This window comes from Saccharomycopsis crataegensis, assembly GCF_037102585.1.
Source record: "Saccharomycopsis crataegensis DNA, jcf7180000000073, whole genome shotgun sequence".
In the NCBI taxonomy this organism is placed as follows: Eukaryota; Fungi; Ascomycota; class Saccharomycetes; order Ascoideales; family Saccharomycopsidaceae; genus Saccharomycopsis; species Saccharomycopsis crataegensis.
In genome coordinates, this window is record NW_027043820.1 from 281,824 (window position 1) to 303,884 (window position 22,061).

Below are 22,061 nucleotides of genomic sequence, written 5' to 3' on the forward strand. Positions count from 1 at the left end.
ATATAGTATATTGTAGAGAAATAAGATCACACATACCGTACATTACATAATACACACCATACTAATTCGCCAACGATGATATAATCCATTACATAACACACACACCGACCACGCGGATGAAAAACATGTGAAAAGAGATTACCGAGGGGTGACCGAGCGCCCGGAACACTCTCGGCTACTCCCCGGAGCGCTCATTTGATTTCATTTCTTTATTGTAAATTACCATTTGTCCCAAGATTTATGATGATAATAAATATAATAGAATGTATAATTTATTGAATATATCCTTTCACCTATTACATCACTCCAAGAAGCTCATAATCCCCCCGATAGCCTTGTCATCACTCCCAGCCCTCGGAAGATCGTGTGCTTATCATTTTCTGTACCCAACAGTTGGGAATTTGCAAAAATTCTGGGGGGGGGGGGGCAACGAAATGGACTTTAAAAAGACACACTACTCATTCAGTAGCAGACAAAAAGTAATATATATATACACAATATAACAATATCGCTCACATAATTATACAGCAATATAAATGGTGTCCCGCATCACCGATAGACCAATTATTATCCGTCGCTCGTCAAGACTGAGCTCGCGGTCTCGATCATCGTCGAGAACCAGATCAAAATCCCAATATCGCGGCTCAGACTCAGAAACTGATATCTTCCCACCTACCAGTGTACCTGGCGCTTCAGCCACTCATCATCCAAAGATCCTCACTATCGATTATCTCTTTGACAATACCCTTCCAACTTACTTTATGTTGCAAGAGATCTTGTCATTAACCGAAAAACTCAAGATCTCCAAATGGAAGCATTTGATCAAGACTTATGGCAAAGAGGTTGCCGTTGCCAATACCAAGCTAAAAAGAATTAGTGGGGCATTGACAAACGCCATTTACAAAGTGGAATTCGATCTCAAGGAATTAGATAACCAAAATAGCAACCCTGCCCCATTGCTTCTAAGAGTATATGGTCCTAACGTGTCTAGCGTGATCGATCGAGAGTACGAACTCTCGATCTTGACCAGACTTTCCCATCATAATATCGGAGCAAAACTTCTTGGATGTTTTAGTAATGGCCGGTTCGAACAATGGTTGAACCATACCGCCCCGTTGACGAGAGATTTGATGCGCGATGACCGGGTTTCCCACACAATTGCTAGAAGAATGAGAGAGTTGCATGAAGGGATCCCTTTAACCAACGATGAAATCAATAATGGGTCAATAGTTTGGCTGAACATTGAAAAATGGATGGGTTACGTAAAGGATTTTGTGGCATTACAACGGGAGAAGAAAAAACTCGATGAGGAGACATTATTCGATGAGTATCAAGTGTTTGGGACGTCATTCGAAGAGTTTGCAGAAACTGTCAATGTTTACAAACAATGGTTGTTTGCTAAATACGGCGGAGAAGAAGGATTGAAAAGTAGATTGGTATTTTGTCACAACGATACCCAGTATGGTAATTTATTGTTGACTTATCCTACCACCTTGTCGGAAAAACGACCAAGTTCATCAAAAAATGAATCCAAAGAAGATCATATTGATATGTGCAATCCAAATTCTCATAAAGCATCATTAACCGATTCTTTGATCTTCAAGTCCCTTCGAGCCATTCCGACCCCAGAAGATCGGAAACTTATTGTCATTGATTTTGAGTATTCTGGCCCCAACGTTGCTGCCTACGATATCGCCGATCATCTTTGTGAATGGATGGCCGATTATCATGATCCTGATAGACCACATTACTTGGACCAGAAATCGTATCCAACTGTCGAAGAACAACTCGCGTTTGTGGGGAGTTATGTCGGAGCTGCCCCATTAGGGAAAATCCCACTAGGAGTCCTAGAAAAAGATCATTATTCCGATGCCAATAAAAATAATAATAATGGCGATGGTGATGATGATCTTGCCTTGGTTACAAAGAGGTTGTATAATGAGATTGTTTACTGGAGACCAGCAGCACATATCAGTTGGTGTCTTTGGGGGATTGTTCAAAGTCCGTCATTTTGCCTTCAACCGGAAAATGACCCTGTCACTTCGTCAAATTTGCCAGATGATGGAACTTACAAGGTGGTTTCAGATCTAAAAGACTTACAAATCAACAACAACAATAATAATAGTGAGGAAATGGAAGAGGAAGTTGGAGGGGATACCGATACGTTTGACTATTTCAGGTATTCTAACAACAAGGCAGGGCTAGTATGGAACGATTTGTTCGAACTAGGGGTTGTGGACCGTGAGAAGTTTGATATTAAGGGAGAAGAAGGGGTCAAGTTTTATGGGGCAGGGTTGTTTGAGGTGTGATTATTTTGGAGTTATATTTTGATATATATATATATATATATATTAATGCTCATTTTGTGAATCGGTAGCTGTTTATTGTAGGAGTAAGTGTAGATCATAATAATATTTAATATAATATACATAATGATATTTGATATTGTAATTTATAATAATTTATGTGGATAATAACAGGATAATTGGCATCTATGCTGTACTATCCTCCGGGTAACCGGCTTACTCCAGGTTTTTTTTTGACATTTTTCCTTTTAGCCATCAGGAGCCAAACATCAACCCAACCACCAAAAAACAGTCAATCACCACGTTTTTGCAAGAATATTATCGCCCTCTTGCTATCAAGACAGCTGAAGATCAATACTACTGCTCATATTTCTGGATATTTTGGCAGATACAGAACAAAATTACTAAAAAAAACCACAAAAACGGACTGATTGATGGTCGCCACTGAACCTTCATCTTCCGTCCCGCTTCTTGATCCCACCATCAGCAGCAATGTCAGCACCACCGCCACCGCCACCACCAATAGCTATAACAGCAGTAGCAGCAAATATGATGATGAAGAAGATGTTGATGGGAATCACACTGCCTCTTCTCCAATGACATCAAATGCCTCCATCGCCGACAACTCCACTGACCTGTCATCTAACCTGTCATTGACAGCAGCCGTGCCATCACCATTGCTGAAGAGTTCCAAACCTCGCAAGAAACCAACAAAATCCTCAACAGACGCTCCTCGACCCCACAAGTGTCCGTATTGCTCGAAAGCGTTCCACAGGTTAGAGCATCAGACCCGTCATATTCGAACACATACTGGAGAAAAACCCCACGGGTGCGATTACCCAGGGTGCTTCAAGAGGTTTAGCAGAAGCGATGAGTTGACCAGGCATTTGAAGATCCATACCAATCCTAATTCCCGAAGACTGAAGAAGTTGCAGAAGGAAGCAGCGGCAGCAGCGGCAAAGAAGAAGAAGAGGACTACTGATAATGTTAAGGATGAAGGTGATAATAATAATAATAATAATAATAATAATAATAGTACATTGACAGGGCCCCAAAATATACTGGAACCAGAAATCAAGGATAATAGCACTAAAGAGAGCACACCACAGAATAATATCCCTATAAAACAAGAAACTCCGGCCAAATTGAAAAGTTTGGATCAATTTAATTTACTTGCCAATGCCGCAGCGTTGCAACTTGAAAAGGAAAAAAGATCTCAGCAACCGCTATTCTTCGATTCAAATTCCCAGTTAGATTTACAAAATGTCACATCTCTGTCATCATTGAATCTATATTATGATGCTAGTACCACTTCCTCAAATAATAATAATAATCCAAGAATGTACAATACTCTGTTGGCGAAAACCTTTTCCAATAACGACGATGATGACGAAGGAATTCTTATTATTCCAAGAACATCATACCACCCTCCAAGTCAATCAAACAGAAATAACAATATCAATTCCCCAATAGTGAGTTCTGCAGGTATCAAAAAACCACAAATATTAAGAAACAAGAGTAGTTCGGCTTTGGCGAATTTCCATTCCAACAAATCTTTGGTTGGGCTTGCGTCTTTACAAAGACCAACGTCCCCTTCAAAATTTGCAAATTCTCCAAGTAATAGTGCCTACCATACCCGATGCTCATCTCCTACCCTACCCACAACAACTCCAAATAATATTAACAATAGCAACCCAATCTCTTCGTACTCTGCTAAATCTCCGAATCTTTCGTCATTCTCGACATTCCCTTCAAAATCAATCCCCACTTCTCCTGTGCTTGACTCAATGCTAGTCGCCCCTCCATCATCAAATACTACTAATAATAATTCTCCAGTGCACCATACGTTTTCTGAAAATTCTCTTGCTAGGAAACACAACCATAATTTATCAAACCATTCATCTTCACTTAATCTTCTCTCTTCGGTAGTATCAGATCCGATTCATTCCTCCACAACAAGCATCAATGGATTATTATCCCATTCTAGTGGGGTGGGGATTTCCCAATTAGACAATACCGCAGAGACTGCCTCACCCGGTCTATTAACAAGAAACTCTTCTCATCAAGGATTAGCCACATTATTGCCCAGAACTTCTAGTGGGATATTCTTTAGTGGAACTGGTAATGCCAACCAACTCTCGAATCTTAGTTCTGTCAATGATCCAGATACCGGTCTTCCATTGTTGAGTTCCAAGTCATACTCAAACTTACCGTTTGGAAACAACCATTCGGATAGCAGCAGTTCCATAAATGGTTTATTGGCCTTGAGGCACGGTCATGGGCTACAAAAAAACCAGCTCCCAGCCGAACTTCTGTCCTCATCATCGTCATCATCTCCTTCGTCATCACCAATTCTCCAAAAACAGAACCCCATCACCGCAAAAACAAGTACTTTAGGAAATAAGTTTGTCAACACCCCAACCTTGAGGAGAAATTACAGCTACGAAAAACCGACGTTTTTCATTACTTCTTCTTCCAAAGCGGAGAATGCTGCCACCAGCCATCAACTGTATCATAAACCAACCCCTTTGGGTGGTACTGTCATCAGTAATGAAACTTTACCCCTGTTGAAATCTTTGAATCTACCCTCGGTCGATGAATTGGAACACGGGGGGTTTAAAATGGTAACGGCGCTTACCGGAAACAACAGAGAATCAGAGGACAGTGATGGTGATATTAGGATGTCTTGAAAAAAAATAATGAGTAATGCGGAAATTGGGTTAGCTTTTTAGTGGTATGATCTATAAGATACATACGTATTCAGATATAAATCGTATTGTTAAATGTTGATGACCATAGTTAGTTTCTTTCATGGCAATTATCTTTATTGGTGACCATGTTTGTTTTCCTTATGGTATCACGAGCTGACTAGCCTGCTTATCCTGTGTTTTTCAGCCACAGAAATCCCATATATGTCGTACAGAAGTGCTGGGTTATCGAAAAAACAGTTTAATTCGTGATGAGGGGTCCTGGATATCAATACTGGACAATGAAACTGATGTTCGTGACGCCAATTGTGACGGAACCGCCAATCAATCTTGACGAAGGTCATTGCTCTTAAGGTCAATGATAATGAAGTCTTGGTTAATGGAGGCACCCTTGTCATTAGTATTAACGCAATAAAATCAATGCTAGTAACGAATATGCCGATAAAGTGAATGCTAATGAAGCCTATTATAATAAAAATTAATGCTGGTATATTCTAAACTAATAAAGTTAATGCTGACATAATCCGTTGGTAGTAAGATTAATGCTAAAATCACTTGGGGAATTTAATGCCAACGAAGCCATTGTCTCTAGAGGAAAATTGCTAATGAAACCAGATCTTAATAATGATCCTTATTATTATTGAACATGAACTTCGTGGATGCTTCAGAAGAACAATGATGCACCAACCAAAAAAAAAAAAAAATCTTATTGATCATCCTAATTATATTTTTTACATTTTGATAAGGTATTAAATATTCTAATATTATATTGTTAAGAAATTCCAGGGGGTTTCCTCATTCTGGTAGTTAATTACCTATAGATTTGAGAATTAGAAAATAAAAATGAGAATGTAACCTACAAGACAACTGGGCATGAAAGCGAATAAACGAAAGTATACTTGATGAATTACGAAAAAAACTTTATTATTAAAAAATAATAGATGAGTAAGTAGAGTGAAACTACAAAAAAAAACCATTCATATTACAATAAGTAATATATAGTTTTTGAAATATACCAGATAAAAGGAAAAGAGAAGAAGAAAAAGGAAAAGGAAAGGAACAGAACGAAAAATAAACATTAGACATGGTTCATTCTAGAAACACAACAACAACAACAACAATAATAAAGATAGTAATAAAGATGATAAAACAATAAAAATAAAAATAAAAAAAGATGATAACGAGAAAAAAGTCTAAGGATAATAAATTACTTTCAACAGTTCCAAATGTATCAAGAATAAAGCTGCAGAGTCTTTGCTACCCAATAATAAAGTGAGACAAGCAATAAGAACATCCAAGCAATAAGAAGACCAATATGACAAACAATTAGAAAACAAAGAAGAAACCCAATGAGATAGTTAAAAAGACAACCGATAAGAAAGTGAAAGACAACCAATGTCGAAAATTGAAAATACAACCAATACAACAAATATCTAGTTTCAAACTGAGAAAATAGTAGAAAAAGAAACCAAGGAGGATTATGACATCCAAAAGGTCTGAAGTATCTTGTGCCAAATTTCCAAAGCACGAATCCAAAGATCAAACCAAAAACCAGGAAGACACACAAATCCACAAACAATATTAGTATCCCACTGCAAAAAAAAGAAAAGAAAAACCACACACTAAGAATCCACTTGAAATATTTGAGAAAAAAAAATCGGAAATAAACACAATTCAATATTCACTATTCCTTCAAAATTCATTAATTGAAGAAGGGTCCAACGAGAGGTCAACTTTCTTTATCTGGGAAACACACCGGATATTCAAGCGACGTCTTGGACCCTTCCAAAGTCTTCTTCAGATCACTAGTAACAACCAAATTATCTGTATTTTCAAGTGTCACTCCTTGATTTTCATGGTTTGCTTCTTCTTCATCTTCTTCATCAATAAGGTACAAAGCTCCAACCAATGGCTCGAATTCAAGGTCGTAGTTTCTTTTGTAAGCTCTGGCACCATTTTCAATTTGTTTGACCAAGACATCATCAATGAACGAGCCAGAAAAACCACCTCTGTTCAATTCCTCAATTAAACTGTCAATTTCTCTGTCAACTTCGAGTGAAATATCATTATCATTGATACCTTCATCATTGGTAGTAACGAAAGGTGAGTTTCCAATCTCATTGGCATCAGTATAAACCGCTTTGAGTTCAACACTATTATCCATTTCCTTATGATGGTCACTGCTCATCGAAGAAGATCGGATAGAACTTGGGACCTCATACCGTAAACAATTATTCATAATTTCGCCAAATTTGAATCCAGGTTCAAACATAATCTGAGTTGGCAAAGTGGCATCATTATTGAAAAGCACAGTATCAAGGATATCAGAAATATCAGTTTCAATGTCAAATTGAGAATTGCTATTGTTTTTCAAAAGAGCTGCTTCAGGATGAGGCTTTAACGAGAGAAAAGTGCTCTCTGGGAGACCAAGAGCGCTAATATTACCATCAAGACCTTGTGATTTTGTGATCGCCTTGAGTCTTTCAAAAAGCTGCGATTGTTGCTCCAAAAGTTCAAGGACCTTATTTCTATCCTCAAGGTCCATTGCAAGTTCAGAAATTTTCAATTCCAAGTTATTCATTTCAAAAGTTTTTCCAGATTTGAGATCCTCAATGCTTTCTTGATACTTCAGGTATAATTGCAAAAGTAATTTCACGAAATTAAAAACCCTGTAAACCATCATTAGCAATAAGAGAGAACCACCGGCGATAAAACCAGTAACCAACAACAATTTGAGCCCAGAAACAAAATAATCTATCAAATAGCAAACAATATCCTTAAGTCCTCCGTAATTACCAATCCTGATTATTATTGGTTTGAAAAATAAACCGCCGTGCTCATCCAATTTCCCATTTCTAATAAATTTCAACGATCCGGTTAAACCACTCACAGAATGGGCATGATGGCGATCAAAATTGGCATTCAATGATGAGCCTCTTAGATCATACCAAATCTCTTGGGCTAATCTTGAATAAAAATCAAAATCAGCAACACAATATTTGTGGGCAAAAGTGGCGGATAATTGGGAAAGATCAATCGAATTTTCGGAGTTCACTTGGCAAATTTCTGCAGCGGTCGCCGCAACTGCACCGGAAGAACTTTCAACATCGACATCATCACCAGGATCCTCACAAATAAGATCAATATCAGTGCCAACGTAGAACAAATTGAATTCATAATTACACGTAACATCCTTGAAAAAATTCGAATCACCGAAACCAGCAAGGGAGCTTGAAAAACAAAGACACATATCAGATTCAAGATCAAAGGCACTAAGTGCAGTAAGTGAATCATCAGTAGTGAATTCAGGGACAAGTGGGAAAGTATTAGAGTTGAAAAAACCAGATTGCCCAGGAACTAATGGAGCAGGTCTTTGCAACATACGGGAGACGGCGGAAGTGAAAAATAAATTTTCGGTGGCTTTGGTAAATGGTAAAGTCTTGATTTCAGCTAGGAAGGAGGTTAGTTATGAAAACAGTGACAATCTTAACCACAAAAAAAAAAAATTGCGCAAAACCAGTAATTCCAGAATGAGAAGGAAATATAAAAAGGAGGTTTACTAACAATAAAATTGTGGTAAACTACTGTAAAATTGAAAGAACCCAAAAAAGGCGATGGCGAATGCTGTAAATAACAACATTGCGAAAAGTTCAAACAGCAAGATTTAAAATAATCAAATCAAAAGGTAAGAGTTTGAAACAAAACAAAGGGTCAAAAATATATGAGTAATGTAGAAAATGAAGAAAAATTGAAGCTTTGAAGGATATTCAATAGTAATCAGTCAAAATTGAGAGCTTGAAGTGAATGGTGGGAACCAATATGAGTAAAATGAAGTTTGAATAAATCACAATAATCAGTTAAATTCAAGATTTTTGAAGTAAATGGGAGAAAAAAATTATGGGAAAAGTAGAAAAAAAAAAGGATTCTGGTGGTTATTTATACTGTCCTGCATGACTGGGTTGTAAACAACCACAAAGTCGACTAAAGTGACACAAACACAGAACAATAATTGAAAGGTCACGAATGTGGTTATTGACCCTGATATTGGATACATCATCTCAAATTGATATCATTTATAGGCCTATAAGCTCGATATTGGATACATGCCCACGCCAAAATCAGTGCCACAAAATCACCAGACAATAGTTGCACAAAAAAACAACGAAAAAATGCCAAACCACATATATAACTGGCCCATATTTTGGTAAGGAATATCCAAATATCCATATGTGGATAAAGAATAATATACTAAAAATAAATTCCTTGGCGAAGAAGAGTTTGTCTATTCATATTCTAGAGTAGCAAAACATGTTGATGTAGAGATGTCTCGACTGGTGCACTGGTTTCATGCAATGGTTAAGATTTAGCATGGGGCTTTTGAACATGCGTTGTGAACACAAAAACCGAAAGAGAACTAATGACACATACAAAAGGAACCCTGAGTAATAATAAGGAGACTAGTATGCATACCAAATTCAATTCTATTATTATCAATTTTTGTCTCTTGTCTAATTGAACATTTGATTATAGAAATATTAGACCAAAATTTGTGGCACACTATCCTTTTTCTTTGTGGCATTCACATGCACTCAAGCTGGTATGTCCTTTTGGTTATATCTCTTATGAACTCTCTAAGAAAACCACATAAAATTCAATACTTTGTAATTATAATCTTTTTCAATCATTCGAAGAAAGGAAAAAAAATTGATCATGTACAAGCTTTCAGTTCACTGAATAACCATATTCCACATACATTAAGAGCCAATATAATATAATGACTCCACTACTAAGCACAGGAGATCACAAAATCGAGAATACCTCATTGGCTGTTGAAAACCCTGAAGAACAAATCAAATGCTTAGAAGTAGATACCAATTTGGATAATATGCCGATGGTAGAAGTGACTTGTCCCACTGGAGTTGATAAAGATGCTCTGAGTCCCGAATGTGGTTGTAATTTTAAAATTGATTCTAGTTCTAGTTCAGTTGATAATGATAAAGTTTTCTTTGCTTGCGATAAAGACACCAAAACTACTTGCGCAATAGTTGAACAGTCCCCTGAAATATTGGGCCCAGCTGACAGTGATAAGATCGAGCTGGGTTTGAATTTTGAGGATCAATACAGACTTCACACCGCAAGTGTCGAGTTGGAAACTAACATCGATGAACTGATACAGGAAAAATGCAAAGAGAATCTTAACGCTGTAACAAATGCAGCTATCAAAGATAAAGATATTGAAACTGATCATTCAAAGGATCCACTATTTCTTGGAATTAGTACCCCAGTCGATATCCAAATCAAGCCTGTGTTGAGTGGTGCATCTAGTGTCAATGACCAGACCAATTTTGACGATATGAGTTCTGACTTGAGAGTTGAAAATGCTGAGCCGATAGAGAGCGAAAGCAAAGTTACTGCCGAGCTTCTAACTAATGAATCTGCTACCAGCCATGAAGTTATTAAACCTGTTTATCCAATATCTGAGCCGTCTCCTGGATCTGTGTACTCAGATCATAGTAATGAGAAAGTAAATCCTAGCGCAAATATCAAAATCCAAACCATCATTCACTATGTAGTCGATGCTATCGAGGATGAGCAGCTAATAGATAACAGAAGCAAAGATAATATTAACACAATCACTAATTTTATTTCAACTCCTCACACAAGCTCAAGCAATGATATTTCTCAAAAGGGTGTCAATCCAGCTTATACAAAGAAAAATGGAGACAAATCGAAATCTCCCTTGAATGAGGAAAGCCTAGTCAGAAATTCTTCAAATTCATCTTGCTATTCCTCCATAGATTTGAATCATTACTTTTCTGATACGGACATTCTAACCACCACCATTTTACCTATAAATCAGACGAGCGATCCTTATTCAACCATAGGGAATTCTGAAATTGAAATTGGTAAAATGAGTAAAATTCAAAGAGTGTACGTTGATCCACATCAAAGAAAAGCGGGCCAATTTGGAGAGAAAGAAAAACTCAGAATAGCAGTGAAAAGAGCATTAGAAAGGGAGGCAAGAAGGAAGCAGATCGAGGAGATCAGAAAGAAGCAGATAGGGGAAATAAGGGTAAGAGAGGTCGAAGAAAATGCCAAGTGTGTAAATATCCAGCCCGATTTTTCCTTCCCAATGAATCCTTTTTCGAAGCTTGCAAAACGTAGAGAAGCAATTGGTAACAATTTATCAGGTATTACAAGAGACTTGATAATCGAGACTAGTTTTAAAGAAGCGGCTTTAGAGGCTATTCTGATAGTTGAAGGAAAGAAGTAATAATCAAGAGACCCATTAGTTAATCAGAGAAACCTGAAAAGCCAAATCACTCCTTAACCTGAAAGAAGGTGCCACCATTAGCACCAAGTGTGCATCTCACATGAGATCAATGGTTTTATTTCCGGTTTCACTTGAGACGGTGAAATGACAACAGAAAAGGAAAGTGATGAAGAGTTGACTTCTTAATCCTATATCTATGCTTATCTTGACTCGATCTGGCGTTAGATACGTGATAAGAAAATCAGATGTTATCACCGTACTTGGTCTCTAACTATCTGCTAGAACGCACATCATCAAACAAATGGCTCGTATTTAACAACTTGTTATTAGGCTGAATTAACAGTAATAAATTAAAGAAGGTAAATGTATTAAATGAATAATAACAAGGGGATTGGTTCTTCTCTTCTAATAACAATAAGAGAGACAAATAATAATAAACAACGAAATAATTTAACACGTTAAAATGTAAAGCAGGGTGACCATATTCGTAGCATGCATGATAGTACAACGCTGAGTCATCCTATACCATTTATATGGTATTTATTAGCAGCCCTTGTTATACCATTGAGATGGTATTTATTAAGTTACATCCAAACACCAATATGTCAATGGAATACCATTAGCACGGTATTTATTTGAACACATCCAAACACCAACTATTCCGCACAAATGGTATATGCATATTAGTAAATAAGTACCGTCATAATGGGATGCTTAGCTCACCTAATAACTATCCCCATAGTGTATTATGAAATGAGGGGAGGGAAGGGGGTCTATTGAAAATTGGTTTATGATAAGCCTTCGGTTGGAAAGTTCTAGAAATAATCTTCTTGCAGTAGTGTTACTGGTTGAAGACATATTATGGCATCGATTCTTATTGTAACTACATCTTTAGATTAGATTCGGTTGGGGGCATGATGATTATAGTTCTATATATTCCAAGCAGAGCGCCGTTGATCTTAGAATAAATCTTTTTGTACGGTAAGTACTGAGAAGTATTGATAAACCCTATGAAAGATCACACACCAGGAATAACTTTCCGTCAATCTTTCCAAGAATATGATGAAAATTATCGGCCGGTTATGCTTCAGTGGTCTTATTGGTACTTCAATTAACACTATTGCGAAAATATGCTGAGTTTGATTTGATTTTGGATTTGTGTTTGTTTTGTTTTGCAATCCTGATATGCTGTATAGACCGTTCTATTGGGCCATTCGCTTTTTTGTTTTATAAAACTTTGACATTTGTAATGGTATAGTGTGTGGAAGTAATAGCATCGGTAATCCAGTACCAGGAAGAATTGAAAAAATCGATAAAAATTTAATGATAGTTGAGAACTCCCATCGGTCATTAATAATACCAATTTGTATCATAATAAACAAAATACTTCAACTGCCGTAATTCCAAGCAATGCCAATTCCCCAACTCCCCAACTAATTCCACCAAAACCCATTGCTCCATTTACCGAGGAAGTTGCAGTATGGTTGAGTTTGTTATCATTTACTCCCAAATTGATTTGGGGACGGGCCTCGGAAACAGTTGTTGATTGTATGAGGAAGGTTTGAGGAGTTTCCGATAAGGATGATGTCAATAACGAGGACGAATTGAAGGAAGTATGGGCCATTATGTGTGATACCAAAGAATTGGTGGAGAGTACCAACGATGATGTTGCATTACTGGGTGTTTGAGAACTCATGGTATAATATTGACTTGGTGGTTCCTTTTCTGGGAATATGCTTTTAATAAAGGAAGAATTTGAAGCAATAAAGGACATAATAATGAATAAAAAGGCAATTATAGTTCAGGAAATTCTTTGACTATTTGTACAAAAAATGAGATGAAGAAAAAAAAAATATCAAGTTCCTGGAAATGATGCGGCGTTATCCATGAAAATGGCTGGGGCCTCGAGGGGGGGAATGCCCCCCATCCTTTAAGCGAGAAATGGCCGCTGTCTGCGGGAATTACATAATCACCGAAGCGTCATAAATAAGTACGTAACGTAACAATAAAGGTCAATCTATTATACGACATCATACACGGTATACAAGCACCCGTAGGTGCTCCAGCTATGCCAAATCAAACAAAACTCAATCACAATATAAAGTTGCAACATACGAAAATATCCTATTTTGATTTTTCAATTCCCATCGATTCGACAAGAGTCTCGAAATCTCACCAATATATATCCCCCGAACTTTTTGGCCTTTCCTTTTCTTTTGGGGTACATTCGATTTCGCTAATGCCATAATTAATGATAACAAATACTTGTGCTCTGTGTTTCTCATGAAAACTTTGGATAGTGTAATATCGTGATGATATACACCACCCTCATGCATGTGCAGCAATTGTTTAGCACCTTCCACAAAATCCTGGATAGTTTCAGGGTTTACTGTTAGTTCTTCGGCAAGAAAGCCCGGTCCAACTGCAAAGTAATTTTCCAAGCTGTGTGGATCCTTTAATGTATCATTTTGCTTGAAGTAGGCTCTGAAGAATGCAAACCCATAAGCGTTCAATTTGCTTCATGCTCGATTTCATATTATCATATACTTTTTGTGCGTCGAAGATCTTCAAGATTGAATGCTTTTCATTATTATGCTTATCGATAGCCCTGCATTCTTAAGCTCTTTAATCTTGACCCTGAAAACTTGCGAGTTTTGAAAAAAAATCAGTTTATATACTTCTGGAAATGCCTTCACACACAAGATTTTCGCGATCAATATAAACAGTTTGATATCTCAAGGATTGCTTCGCAGCAGAAAATTTTTCATCGAATCTTCTCTGTATCTCACTTTTTGCCATTACTTCAAAGTAACTGGTTGCGTATAAGCGGAAATCATCTATTTTCGCCTCACAAAAAATGGAATCGAGATAGTCTTTTTTTTAGTAATGCCAGGGCATCTCCATATAGGCGAGCTTTCTACTGTGCTATTTCACATTCGGACTTGTTATATTCCTAATCTGACAAAGCCAAAAGTGTTGAGAAGGATGACATAGAACCTCCTGTATTAAGGGTATTGGATGACTTGGTACATGTATACTCCAACCTTAAGTGGATCTTATCATTAATGATTTTCAAGTCCAAGATTCGAATGAAAATGTAAGTGATACTGTCACTTAAAATTCCAATAGGGGTTTGTGATAATACCATGCATGTTCCAATTTGGTCTATGTTAGTAACTACTGCTGAATCCTCCTCGTCATCAAGATATTGTTTTTTTTTCTTGGTGATCAGAGATTCTGAGGAAAGGAAATCCAAATATTGGATCCATGGTTCTGATAAATCATTGATACAGGTCGCACAATGCTACTGTTAGTAAGCGAGTGAGCACGATTTCTACCTCCAGTAGGAAGTCCCAGTGAAGGAAATTTATCTTCATATTCATCATCTTCAAACTCATTATTCCCCAATTTAGTGCCCCCCTGGAGTATATTGATGCGATAACGTCTTGGTTAGATCAACGAAAATACCGCGTTGACCACAAAAAGCACCATCCCAGAAATGAAAATCACTGCTGCTTTGACTCCGAAAAGTTCAGAGAAAATCAAAAAGAAAATCGAATTTATGAGATTAAACGCATGGATCAAGATATTGAAAGCATTTGTTCTTTTATCCATATATGGTCTGAGATCACAGAGAGCAATCAAATAAATTAATTTCACTGCAAATACAATGATCGCATGGATTTTACTGTTCAGTTGTAAAATCCCAAAAATCAGCGACTTGATAGTAATATAAGCAAGGGAAACCATGACCCAATAGTAGCATCTAGCACTATATTTTACATAAATGAAACCATAATTGTTGAGGACTTCAGGATCACTGTACAAAGAATACGTAGAGTTCTTGTAAAGTTGCACCGACTCTTTGTCAAGACTCACAACCAAATTCCTGTTTATATAGTATTGAAAGTTTACATTTACTTTATACTTATTATTGCCATTACATTAATATCTATATATTACCGACATTTAGTTCTCCGTCTATCCCAATCATGAATCCTGAAACTATTCCAACCTCCAATGAAGATGCTAACGAGTCAGCTCCAATTGCAACTCACCACGAAGCCAACGCCATCGAAGTGAAGAATAATGATGTGATTTCGACATCTGCCAAGTATGCCACTCTTTGAATCCCTCTAAGAACCAAAATCTTCAATGTCAATTCGGTGGAATTTTTCTCGTTAGAAGTGTACAAATTGGAACCATCAAGGGCGTCACTACTATCTTCTCTCTTGAAAACGTGGACATTTTTTGCTTTATATTTAAGAGACACAAGCAATTACCCATTATTTTGAGCCTTTTCATAAATATCACTCAAATATTCTGCATTTTTCACTTCTTGGAAGCTTTGCACCGTACGGAACATAGCAAGATCTGTGTTATAGTTCGTAAACAAGCCCAAATATTTACAATTTGAAAAGAATAACAACAATGAATTAGTCAAATATTGGAATATAATAGACTAGTAGACTGTAATACTGGTTACTGGAGAGATATTGCGAACTTTCCATGTATACACCACCCTACTGGTAATTAAGGTTGCGATAAAGACCCGTTAGGGTGGTACCTGCTCCTTCCCCCGGGAGAGACATTTTGTGGGGTAGACTATCTAACCAGATCAACCCGATTGTTCCAAGGGTGATGATTGTATAGAGCATACAATAATAAAAAAAAAACTTTTGATTTTAATAGTTCTCCCAAAGTTCTATTATATATTCAAGAAAACCACAGGACCACAGGTATTGTCCAAAGATACCAAGGGACGGGAAGTAGCGTTATTAAAGCTTGCTTTGGAGATGCTCGTAACTCTTTTTCTTTTCTTTGTTGTAATTCATTCTATAAAATAGTAATTTGAGGTGTAACCTTATGTCTCATATAAGAGGGGAACATCGATGGATCTCCTAGTTATTCCTAGATTGTCACGCTCGGACTGACTGACTTTCTCGCTACCCGAAAGGTATCAATAGCCTACACACCCCCGTCGCAGCATCTACACTTTTTCCCACAAATATATATATATATATATATAAGAACCACCTTGTGTCCTGGTAGACAAATCATATGGAGAGTCTGTTACATTATTTTTTGTAAATTCACTCACTGACCCTTTTTCTTTTTTCAAATCAATAACCTCTTTATTTTTCAGAATGGCTACTCCTCCTGCTGCTGGGCTTTACCCACCAATCCCAACCTTCTTCAAGAAAGACAACTGGACCCTTGATCTTGACACACAGATCGCTCACATCAAATTCCTCCACGAAAATGGTATTCCAGGGGCCACAGTCAACGGGTCCACTGGAGAAAACGCCCATTTGACCAGAGAAGAACGTGTCAAGATCATTTCAGAAATCAGAAAAGCCGTTCCTTCCTTTACCATCATTGCCGGGGTATGTGAACATAGCATAGATGGCGCGGTGGCAGAAATTGCTGCTGCCAAGCAAGCCGGGGCCAATTTTGCCCTCGTGGTGTGCTCAAGTTATTTTGGTGGTATCACCTCCCAACAAGGTATTTATAACTGGTACTCCAAGCTTGCTGATCAAGCCACGTTGCCAATCATGATCTACCTTTTTCCGGGGGTGTCTAATGGAATCGTTATTCAAGCTGACACTTTTGAAAAATTGGCTGCTCATCCAAACATTGTCGGGGCCAAATTCACTTATACCGACTTATCACTTTTCGTTAAGGTCAACTTGAACCCAAAGGTCCAAGCCTCCAACTTCACTGTGTTCCCAGGCTTCGCTAACTTCTTGTTGCCAGCATTCTCCGTCAAATCCGGTGGGCTCATTGATGGGTTAGGCAATGCATTCCCAAAGGCTATCAACCAATTACTCGAATACGGTTTGAAAGGTGATTTTGGTAAAGAAGCTCAAGAATTACAATATAAAGTTGCCTTGGCTGAGCAGATCTGTGTCGATGGCGGGGTGCCAGCCACCAAAGCATTGATCAAGCACTTCACTGGGTTTGGTGAAACCCTTTGTGGTAGAGCACCATTGGATGTTGAATACTCGACTGATTTGTTTGCTGCTAAGTATTTGACCGATATTGAACCTTTGGCTTCTGTGGAAAAAGCTTTGTAATGATTTTATGCATATATATATCTATATATACTATCTAATGATTCATTACTATTCATAATGTTTATTAATTGATAATGATGTAAATGTCCGGGCATCATTACATAATCTTTTACTGGCACTTCCAACATGCATAATCTCGACACAAACGTGAAAAAAACAAAACACGGGAGTTTTTGGTTGTTTGCCAAAAATGATCGTATTACTATATTCCTTTATCGTTTAGATTATGTTACAGTATTCAATACTGGCTAATTATATTCAAGTTACAAGAAAAAAAAAAGAGGAGAGAAAAAGAAATAAATAAAATAAGGATTAACCATGTATAATCAAGAGCCCGCCTTGCCAAAGACTGGATTCGATGCTTTAATTGTCAGTTCTACAGAAGAAGTCACCAAAATAGAGGAATGTGAAATCGAAGACGACTTGAATAATGCCAAAGAAACCTTGGATAATGTCAAAAAAAGTGAATTTTTGAACAATGACATTTCACCAAAGGTTACCAATGCCACCAGCAGGGAAATTACCAATCATCGCTTCAATCGTGAAGCTTCATACAATTTTAACACTTTGGATGGAGCAGCCCTTGATGAACTTTTTGGCATTGATGATGTTTTTGAATTAGAGCCTGTCATACTGAGTATCGATTCTGACCTGCCCCCACTTTTCAAACAGCCTTCGCGAAAGAAATATCCTTCCAAAGGCCATTATATTGGTAAAAGTTTCAAGCCAGACTCTTACCTATCTTTCCAAAAATATTACCTGGCTAATGATAGTGCGTACAATTGTTATCTAAGAACTTCTAAGAAAAGGGAAGCCAATAGGAACTCTAGAAGACTAATCAAAGAGAGCCAACATAGATTACAAAAAATCAGATCGGTTTATGATTCCGTCAAGAAATGGTCTGCTACCACTTCCAAACCAACGAGCAATGAAGATTGTAGCGGCCAAAGGATAAGACAACGCGCCGCTACTTTGAGGAGCGAGTGTGGCAGTTTTGTTTCTTCCCGGTTGCCATCAATTAGAGTTTATACTTCACATTCCAGAATCGATGAGTGCATTTTGGACTCTGGGGTATCTTGGCAAGAACAAGTAGCGAATCTTCTTTTCGTTGGAGTGCCTAAAAAAGAGCAAGTGGCTGGGAAAGATTATCATGATGCCCAACGAATCCTCAAAAGTCGGTCAGTGGATGGTGATAATGGACAATTTTCATAATTTTTGGTATGAGATAAAGATATTCAAAAGGGATAAAAATATATAATATAACTATTGTGAGCGGTTGTATACATAAGATTCTAATGTGTTGCAAATTATAACTGACTCAGAAAGGAATTAGGACAATACAATAATGCTTTCTTAATATCTTTACTTTATTAATTTCAAGTCTTCTAATTTCTACTCTTTCATCTCAATGATAAACAAATGTATTTCTAGTTGAAGCTCAAAAAATAAAATAAAAAAAAAAAGGTAAAAAATTAAATAAATTGATAGATAAGTAAATAAATAAATAAACAATACTGATAATATATAATTAAAAATTAAAACATCTGAACGAGCCAAAAAAGGATTAAAAATGATAACAATGAACAACAATTACAAAAAATAATCAAGGCACGATATAGTAATAATAGGCAAAAGCAAAGCACGACTCCGCAAGGTGTAGAACTCAAGAGTCAATCTGATGCCATATTACTATCTCTTATGAATGAGCCAAAATAAAAAAATGAAGATAACTAAATAAATAACAAAGGAACAGAGAAAGTACACTTAACAAGCACATCCTCCTTGGTCACCATCCAATTGGATATTTATAGCGTCTGAATAATCCTCATTAAATTCTGCCTCGTTTTCCAATTCTTGCTGGAAGGCGTTTCTGGCAACGATATCGAAAGCTTGGTCAATGTTGACAGCCTCTTTGGCACTGGTTTCAAAATACGGGATGTTGCCCTTTTCTTCACACCATTGCATGGCCTTCTTGTTGGCGACAGTTCTCTTTGATTCGTCAATATCGATCTTGTTACCCAAAACCACGAATGGGAAAGAGTTTGGGTTCTTGATGTTGGCCTGGATAAGGAATTCGTCTTTCCAGAACCCCAAATGTTCAAATGACTTGGCGTTGGTGACGTCGTAGACCAAAACACAACAATCGGCGCCACGGTAGAAAGCCACCCCAAGGGATTGGAATCTTTCTTGGCCGGCGGTGTCCCATAGTTGGATGGTGACGTTCTTATCGTCTATATTTAATTCCTTAGTAAGGAAGTCCGCCCCGATGGTGGCCTTGTATTGATGGGAGAATTTACCATTGACAAACTGCTGCATGAGCGAAGTCTTTCCGACCCCTGAATCTCCAAGAACGATGACTTTGAGAAGGGTTTTTTTTCTACTGGACATTGTTGTGGGTGGAGATGATGTTGATAAATAGGACTCACTCTAACGAGATGAGATACAACCAGCGCAGCTTTTTTGTTGTGGGACGGGTGTTGGGCGGTAATGTATTCAGGGGTTGCCCGGATGGCGCACCTGACGAAGTCTTGTTATTTTACTATAGGATTATTATTGCCATTATATCTATGTATTATATCTATGTATTATTACTGTTATTATATTTATGTATTATTACTGTCATCGTATTTTGTAATATTCCATTTCATAATCATCATTACCATATATAGAAGCCCTACGCATGAAAATACCAAGAGATAACTGCCATTTATATTGGATTATGTACATGAGAGTAATATGATACAAGAGCATTCGCAAAGAATTGAACAACAACAACCAGACACAGAAATCTTGCGCCATTTCATCAGCTTAACATGATGATAACCACCCACTAATACTACTATTATTATATTTTTCATCTATTGATCTAGATCAACCTTGTCTTTGCTTGTGCTTCTTGTTGGCCTTGCACAACACAAATACCTTTCCCTTTCTTCTGACAATCTAAGGAGGCACTGTTAGTAAATTATAATAATAACAATAAGTACAGTAAAATTCAAAGAATACCACTTACGTAACATTCGGAACAGAACTTCTTAACCGCGGATCTCACCTTGTAACCTCTGGCAAAGATCCCGGTGAACCCAAAAGGGCTGACTGGGGCAGTGAATGACTTGAAGAGAGGTCTGGTCAACGACTGGGAGAACATCTTTGTGAATAGTGTAATAATAATAATAATAATAATAATAATACTAATAATAATAATACTAATAGTAAACTCCATCACCAACAACCACTACAATACTTTTTTTCCAACTTTTTTTTTCTTCCTTCTCACCCCCCAGCGCTTCTAACACTGCTGCTGACAACCAAAATAAAAAAAAACGCCGCCTTTTTTGACATCCACCAGCGGCTAATTGTTGGTGGCGATGAGCTCCATACAACAATAACCATGGCCAATATCCTCTTGCTACTAGTACTCTCGCTCTTCTCCTGGGTCGTGGCAGCCGGTCCTGTCAACTCCAGTCCTGACAACAGTAACAGCAATAACGACCAACAAGCCCTCCCGGAATGTACCGTGGTCAATGCCGCCAACAAGGCGTTCTACGACCTCTCGTCATTGAGCCGTCCTAATGTCGAGAAAGGTTTGTCCAAACCACCAGCTTTTTCTGCTAGAGGTTTCGATTACCTTTATAACTTCACTTTGGGAGTCTGTGCTACCCCACTCAGTGGTTCAAGCATCAAGAACAGCCACGACATTGACTCGTCAATCAAGAACGCTTCGTTGATTGGAGGGTACTACACCGGTCTTGATGGCATCAAATACAGTATTGGGAACTTCAACCAGACTCCAATTTTCAGAGGAAGAAAATTGGTGTTGACCTATACCAATGGCAGTTACTGCCGCGACCCCCATACTAACGGGTACTTAAAAGACGCCAACGGCAAAAACTTGAGAAAGTCCACGATATTGAGCTTCACTTGTGACAAAGAAATGGTTTCAAAAGCCCAGGCGTCATTTGTTGGCGCATTGAATGGCTGTGATTATTTCTTTGAGGTTAGAACCCCTCACGCCTGTATTACTCCCAAAAAGGCTGATGATTTGGCAGCAATTTGGATCTTCTTATTCATGTATGTGTTGAAATATTTTTATGTTTTTTTTATTGATACGATTACTAACATTAACCTCTTTGTTTTTCTTTTAGTTTGTTTGCTGCGTTGTCCGTTTATTTCAGTGGTGGATTCCTTTATAAGACCTTGTTCCGCCGCAACAATAATGGCGGATGGATCCATTTGTCAAATAATGTCAGGTCGGGTCTTAAAAATAATGTAAGTTGAATTGTGTTACCTGATTGATCTCTTGTGAGAAAATTTGCATACTGATAGATAGTCTTTTAAAAACTCTTTTGTCACAAATCATCGGGGTGAAGGTTTGATGGACGAAAGCGGAAGGTATCAAGATGATACCAATGAGGATAATGATGATACAAATAAATTATTGGATCATTTGGATAGCAATTTGGAAAATGTATCTAACGGGAATCGTAACGAAAATTGGGATTGGAATGGTGCTTGAATTACCTTAGAAGCTTCTATTGATGGGATTTTATAAATAGACATTGCACGTTTACATATCCGTTTCATTATTGGTGATTTACTACAATCATTATTATTATTCACTCTGGTTATTATTTGTTGCTGCCATTTACTTGTTTGTTTTTTTGTTTGCTCGTTTTTTGTTGAAGTCATTATTTCT

General features: G+C 37.5%; 11 protein-coding genes across 11 annotated transcripts; 6 read left to right on the forward strand and 5 right to left on the reverse strand. All coding sequences in view use genetic code 12, as the record gives it.

Annotated features, from left to right (window-relative positions):
• Positions 1-536: 536 nt before the first annotated feature.
• DASC09_009810 (bifunctional choline kinase/ethanolamine kinase) lies at positions 537-2,309 on the forward strand (the record flags this gene model as incomplete). The annotated part of the gene is made up of 1 exon (XM_064994584.1): positions 537-2,309. One exon carries the CDS (start codon positions 537-539, stop codon positions 2,307-2,309), a length of 1,773 nt encoding a protein of 590 aa, XP_064850656.1.
• Positions 2,310-2,740: 431 nt separating this feature from the next.
• Positions 2,741-4,996, forward strand: DASC09_009820 (C2H2-type zinc finger protein; the record flags this gene model as incomplete). Its single annotated transcript, XM_064994585.1, has 1 exon — positions 2,741-4,996. One exon carries the CDS (start codon positions 2,741-2,743, stop codon positions 4,994-4,996), a length of 2,256 nt encoding a protein of 751 aa, XP_064850657.1.
• Positions 4,997-6,743: 1,747 nt separating this feature from the next.
• On the reverse strand, positions 6,744-8,396 carry DASC09_009830 (uncharacterized protein; the record flags this gene model as incomplete). Its single annotated transcript, XM_064994586.1, has 1 exon — positions 6,744-8,396. The coding sequence occupies one exon, from the start codon at positions 8,394-8,396 to the stop codon at positions 6,744-6,746; it is 1,653 nt and encodes a 550-aa protein (XP_064850658.1).
• Positions 8,397-9,788: 1,392 nt separating this feature from the next.
• Positions 9,789-11,288, forward strand: DASC09_009840 (uncharacterized protein; the record flags this gene model as incomplete). The annotated part of the gene is made up of 1 exon (XM_064994587.1): positions 9,789-11,288. One exon carries the CDS (start codon positions 9,789-9,791, stop codon positions 11,286-11,288), a length of 1,500 nt encoding a protein of 499 aa, XP_064850659.1.
• A 1,369-nt stretch (positions 11,289-12,657) lies between these two features.
• Positions 12,658-12,984, reverse strand: DASC09_009850 (uncharacterized protein; the record flags this gene model as incomplete). Its single annotated transcript, XM_064994588.1, has 1 exon — positions 12,658-12,984. The coding sequence occupies one exon, from the start codon at positions 12,982-12,984 to the stop codon at positions 12,658-12,660; it is 327 nt and encodes a 108-aa protein (XP_064850660.1).
• A 1,257-nt stretch (positions 12,985-14,241) lies between these two features.
• DASC09_009860 (uncharacterized protein) lies at positions 14,242-15,654 on the reverse strand (the record flags this gene model as incomplete). Its single annotated transcript, XM_064994589.1, has 3 exons — positions 14,242-14,592; positions 14,757-15,054; positions 15,572-15,654. The coding sequence occupies 3 exons, from the start codon at positions 15,652-15,654 to the stop codon at positions 14,242-14,244; spliced, it is 732 nt and encodes a 243-aa protein (XP_064850661.1).
• A 781-nt stretch (positions 15,655-16,435) lies between these two features.
• Positions 16,436-17,365, forward strand: DASC09_009870 (dihydrodipicolinate synthase family protein; the record flags this gene model as incomplete). The annotated part of the gene is made up of 1 exon (XM_064994590.1): positions 16,436-17,365. The coding sequence occupies one exon, from the start codon at positions 16,436-16,438 to the stop codon at positions 17,363-17,365; it is 930 nt and encodes a 309-aa protein (XP_064850662.1).
• A 318-nt stretch (positions 17,366-17,683) lies between these two features.
• DASC09_009880 (uncharacterized protein) lies at positions 17,684-18,577 on the forward strand (the record flags this gene model as incomplete). Its single annotated transcript, XM_064994591.1, has 1 exon — positions 17,684-18,577. The coding sequence occupies one exon, from the start codon at positions 17,684-17,686 to the stop codon at positions 18,575-18,577; it is 894 nt and encodes a 297-aa protein (XP_064850663.1).
• A 552-nt stretch (positions 18,578-19,129) lies between these two features.
• Positions 19,130-19,753, reverse strand: YPT7 (Rab family GTPase YPT7; the record flags this gene model as incomplete). Its single annotated transcript, XM_064994592.1, has 1 exon — positions 19,130-19,753. The coding sequence occupies one exon, from the start codon at positions 19,751-19,753 to the stop codon at positions 19,130-19,132; it is 624 nt and encodes a 207-aa protein (XP_064850664.1).
• Positions 19,754-20,236: 483 nt separating this feature from the next.
• RTC6 (mitochondrial 54S ribosomal protein bL36m RTC6) lies at positions 20,237-20,513 on the reverse strand (the record flags this gene model as incomplete). Its single annotated transcript, XM_064994593.1, has 2 exons — positions 20,237-20,308; positions 20,379-20,513. The coding sequence occupies 2 exons, from the start codon at positions 20,511-20,513 to the stop codon at positions 20,237-20,239; spliced, it is 207 nt and encodes a 68-aa protein (XP_064850665.1).
• A 243-nt stretch (positions 20,514-20,756) lies between these two features.
• MRL1 (Mrl1p) lies at positions 20,757-21,881 on the forward strand (the record flags this gene model as incomplete). Its single annotated transcript, XM_064994594.1, has 3 exons — positions 20,757-21,436; positions 21,511-21,634; positions 21,696-21,881. The coding sequence occupies 3 exons, from the start codon at positions 20,757-20,759 to the stop codon at positions 21,879-21,881; spliced, it is 990 nt and encodes a 329-aa protein (XP_064850666.1).
• Positions 21,882-22,061: the final 180 nt, after the last annotated feature.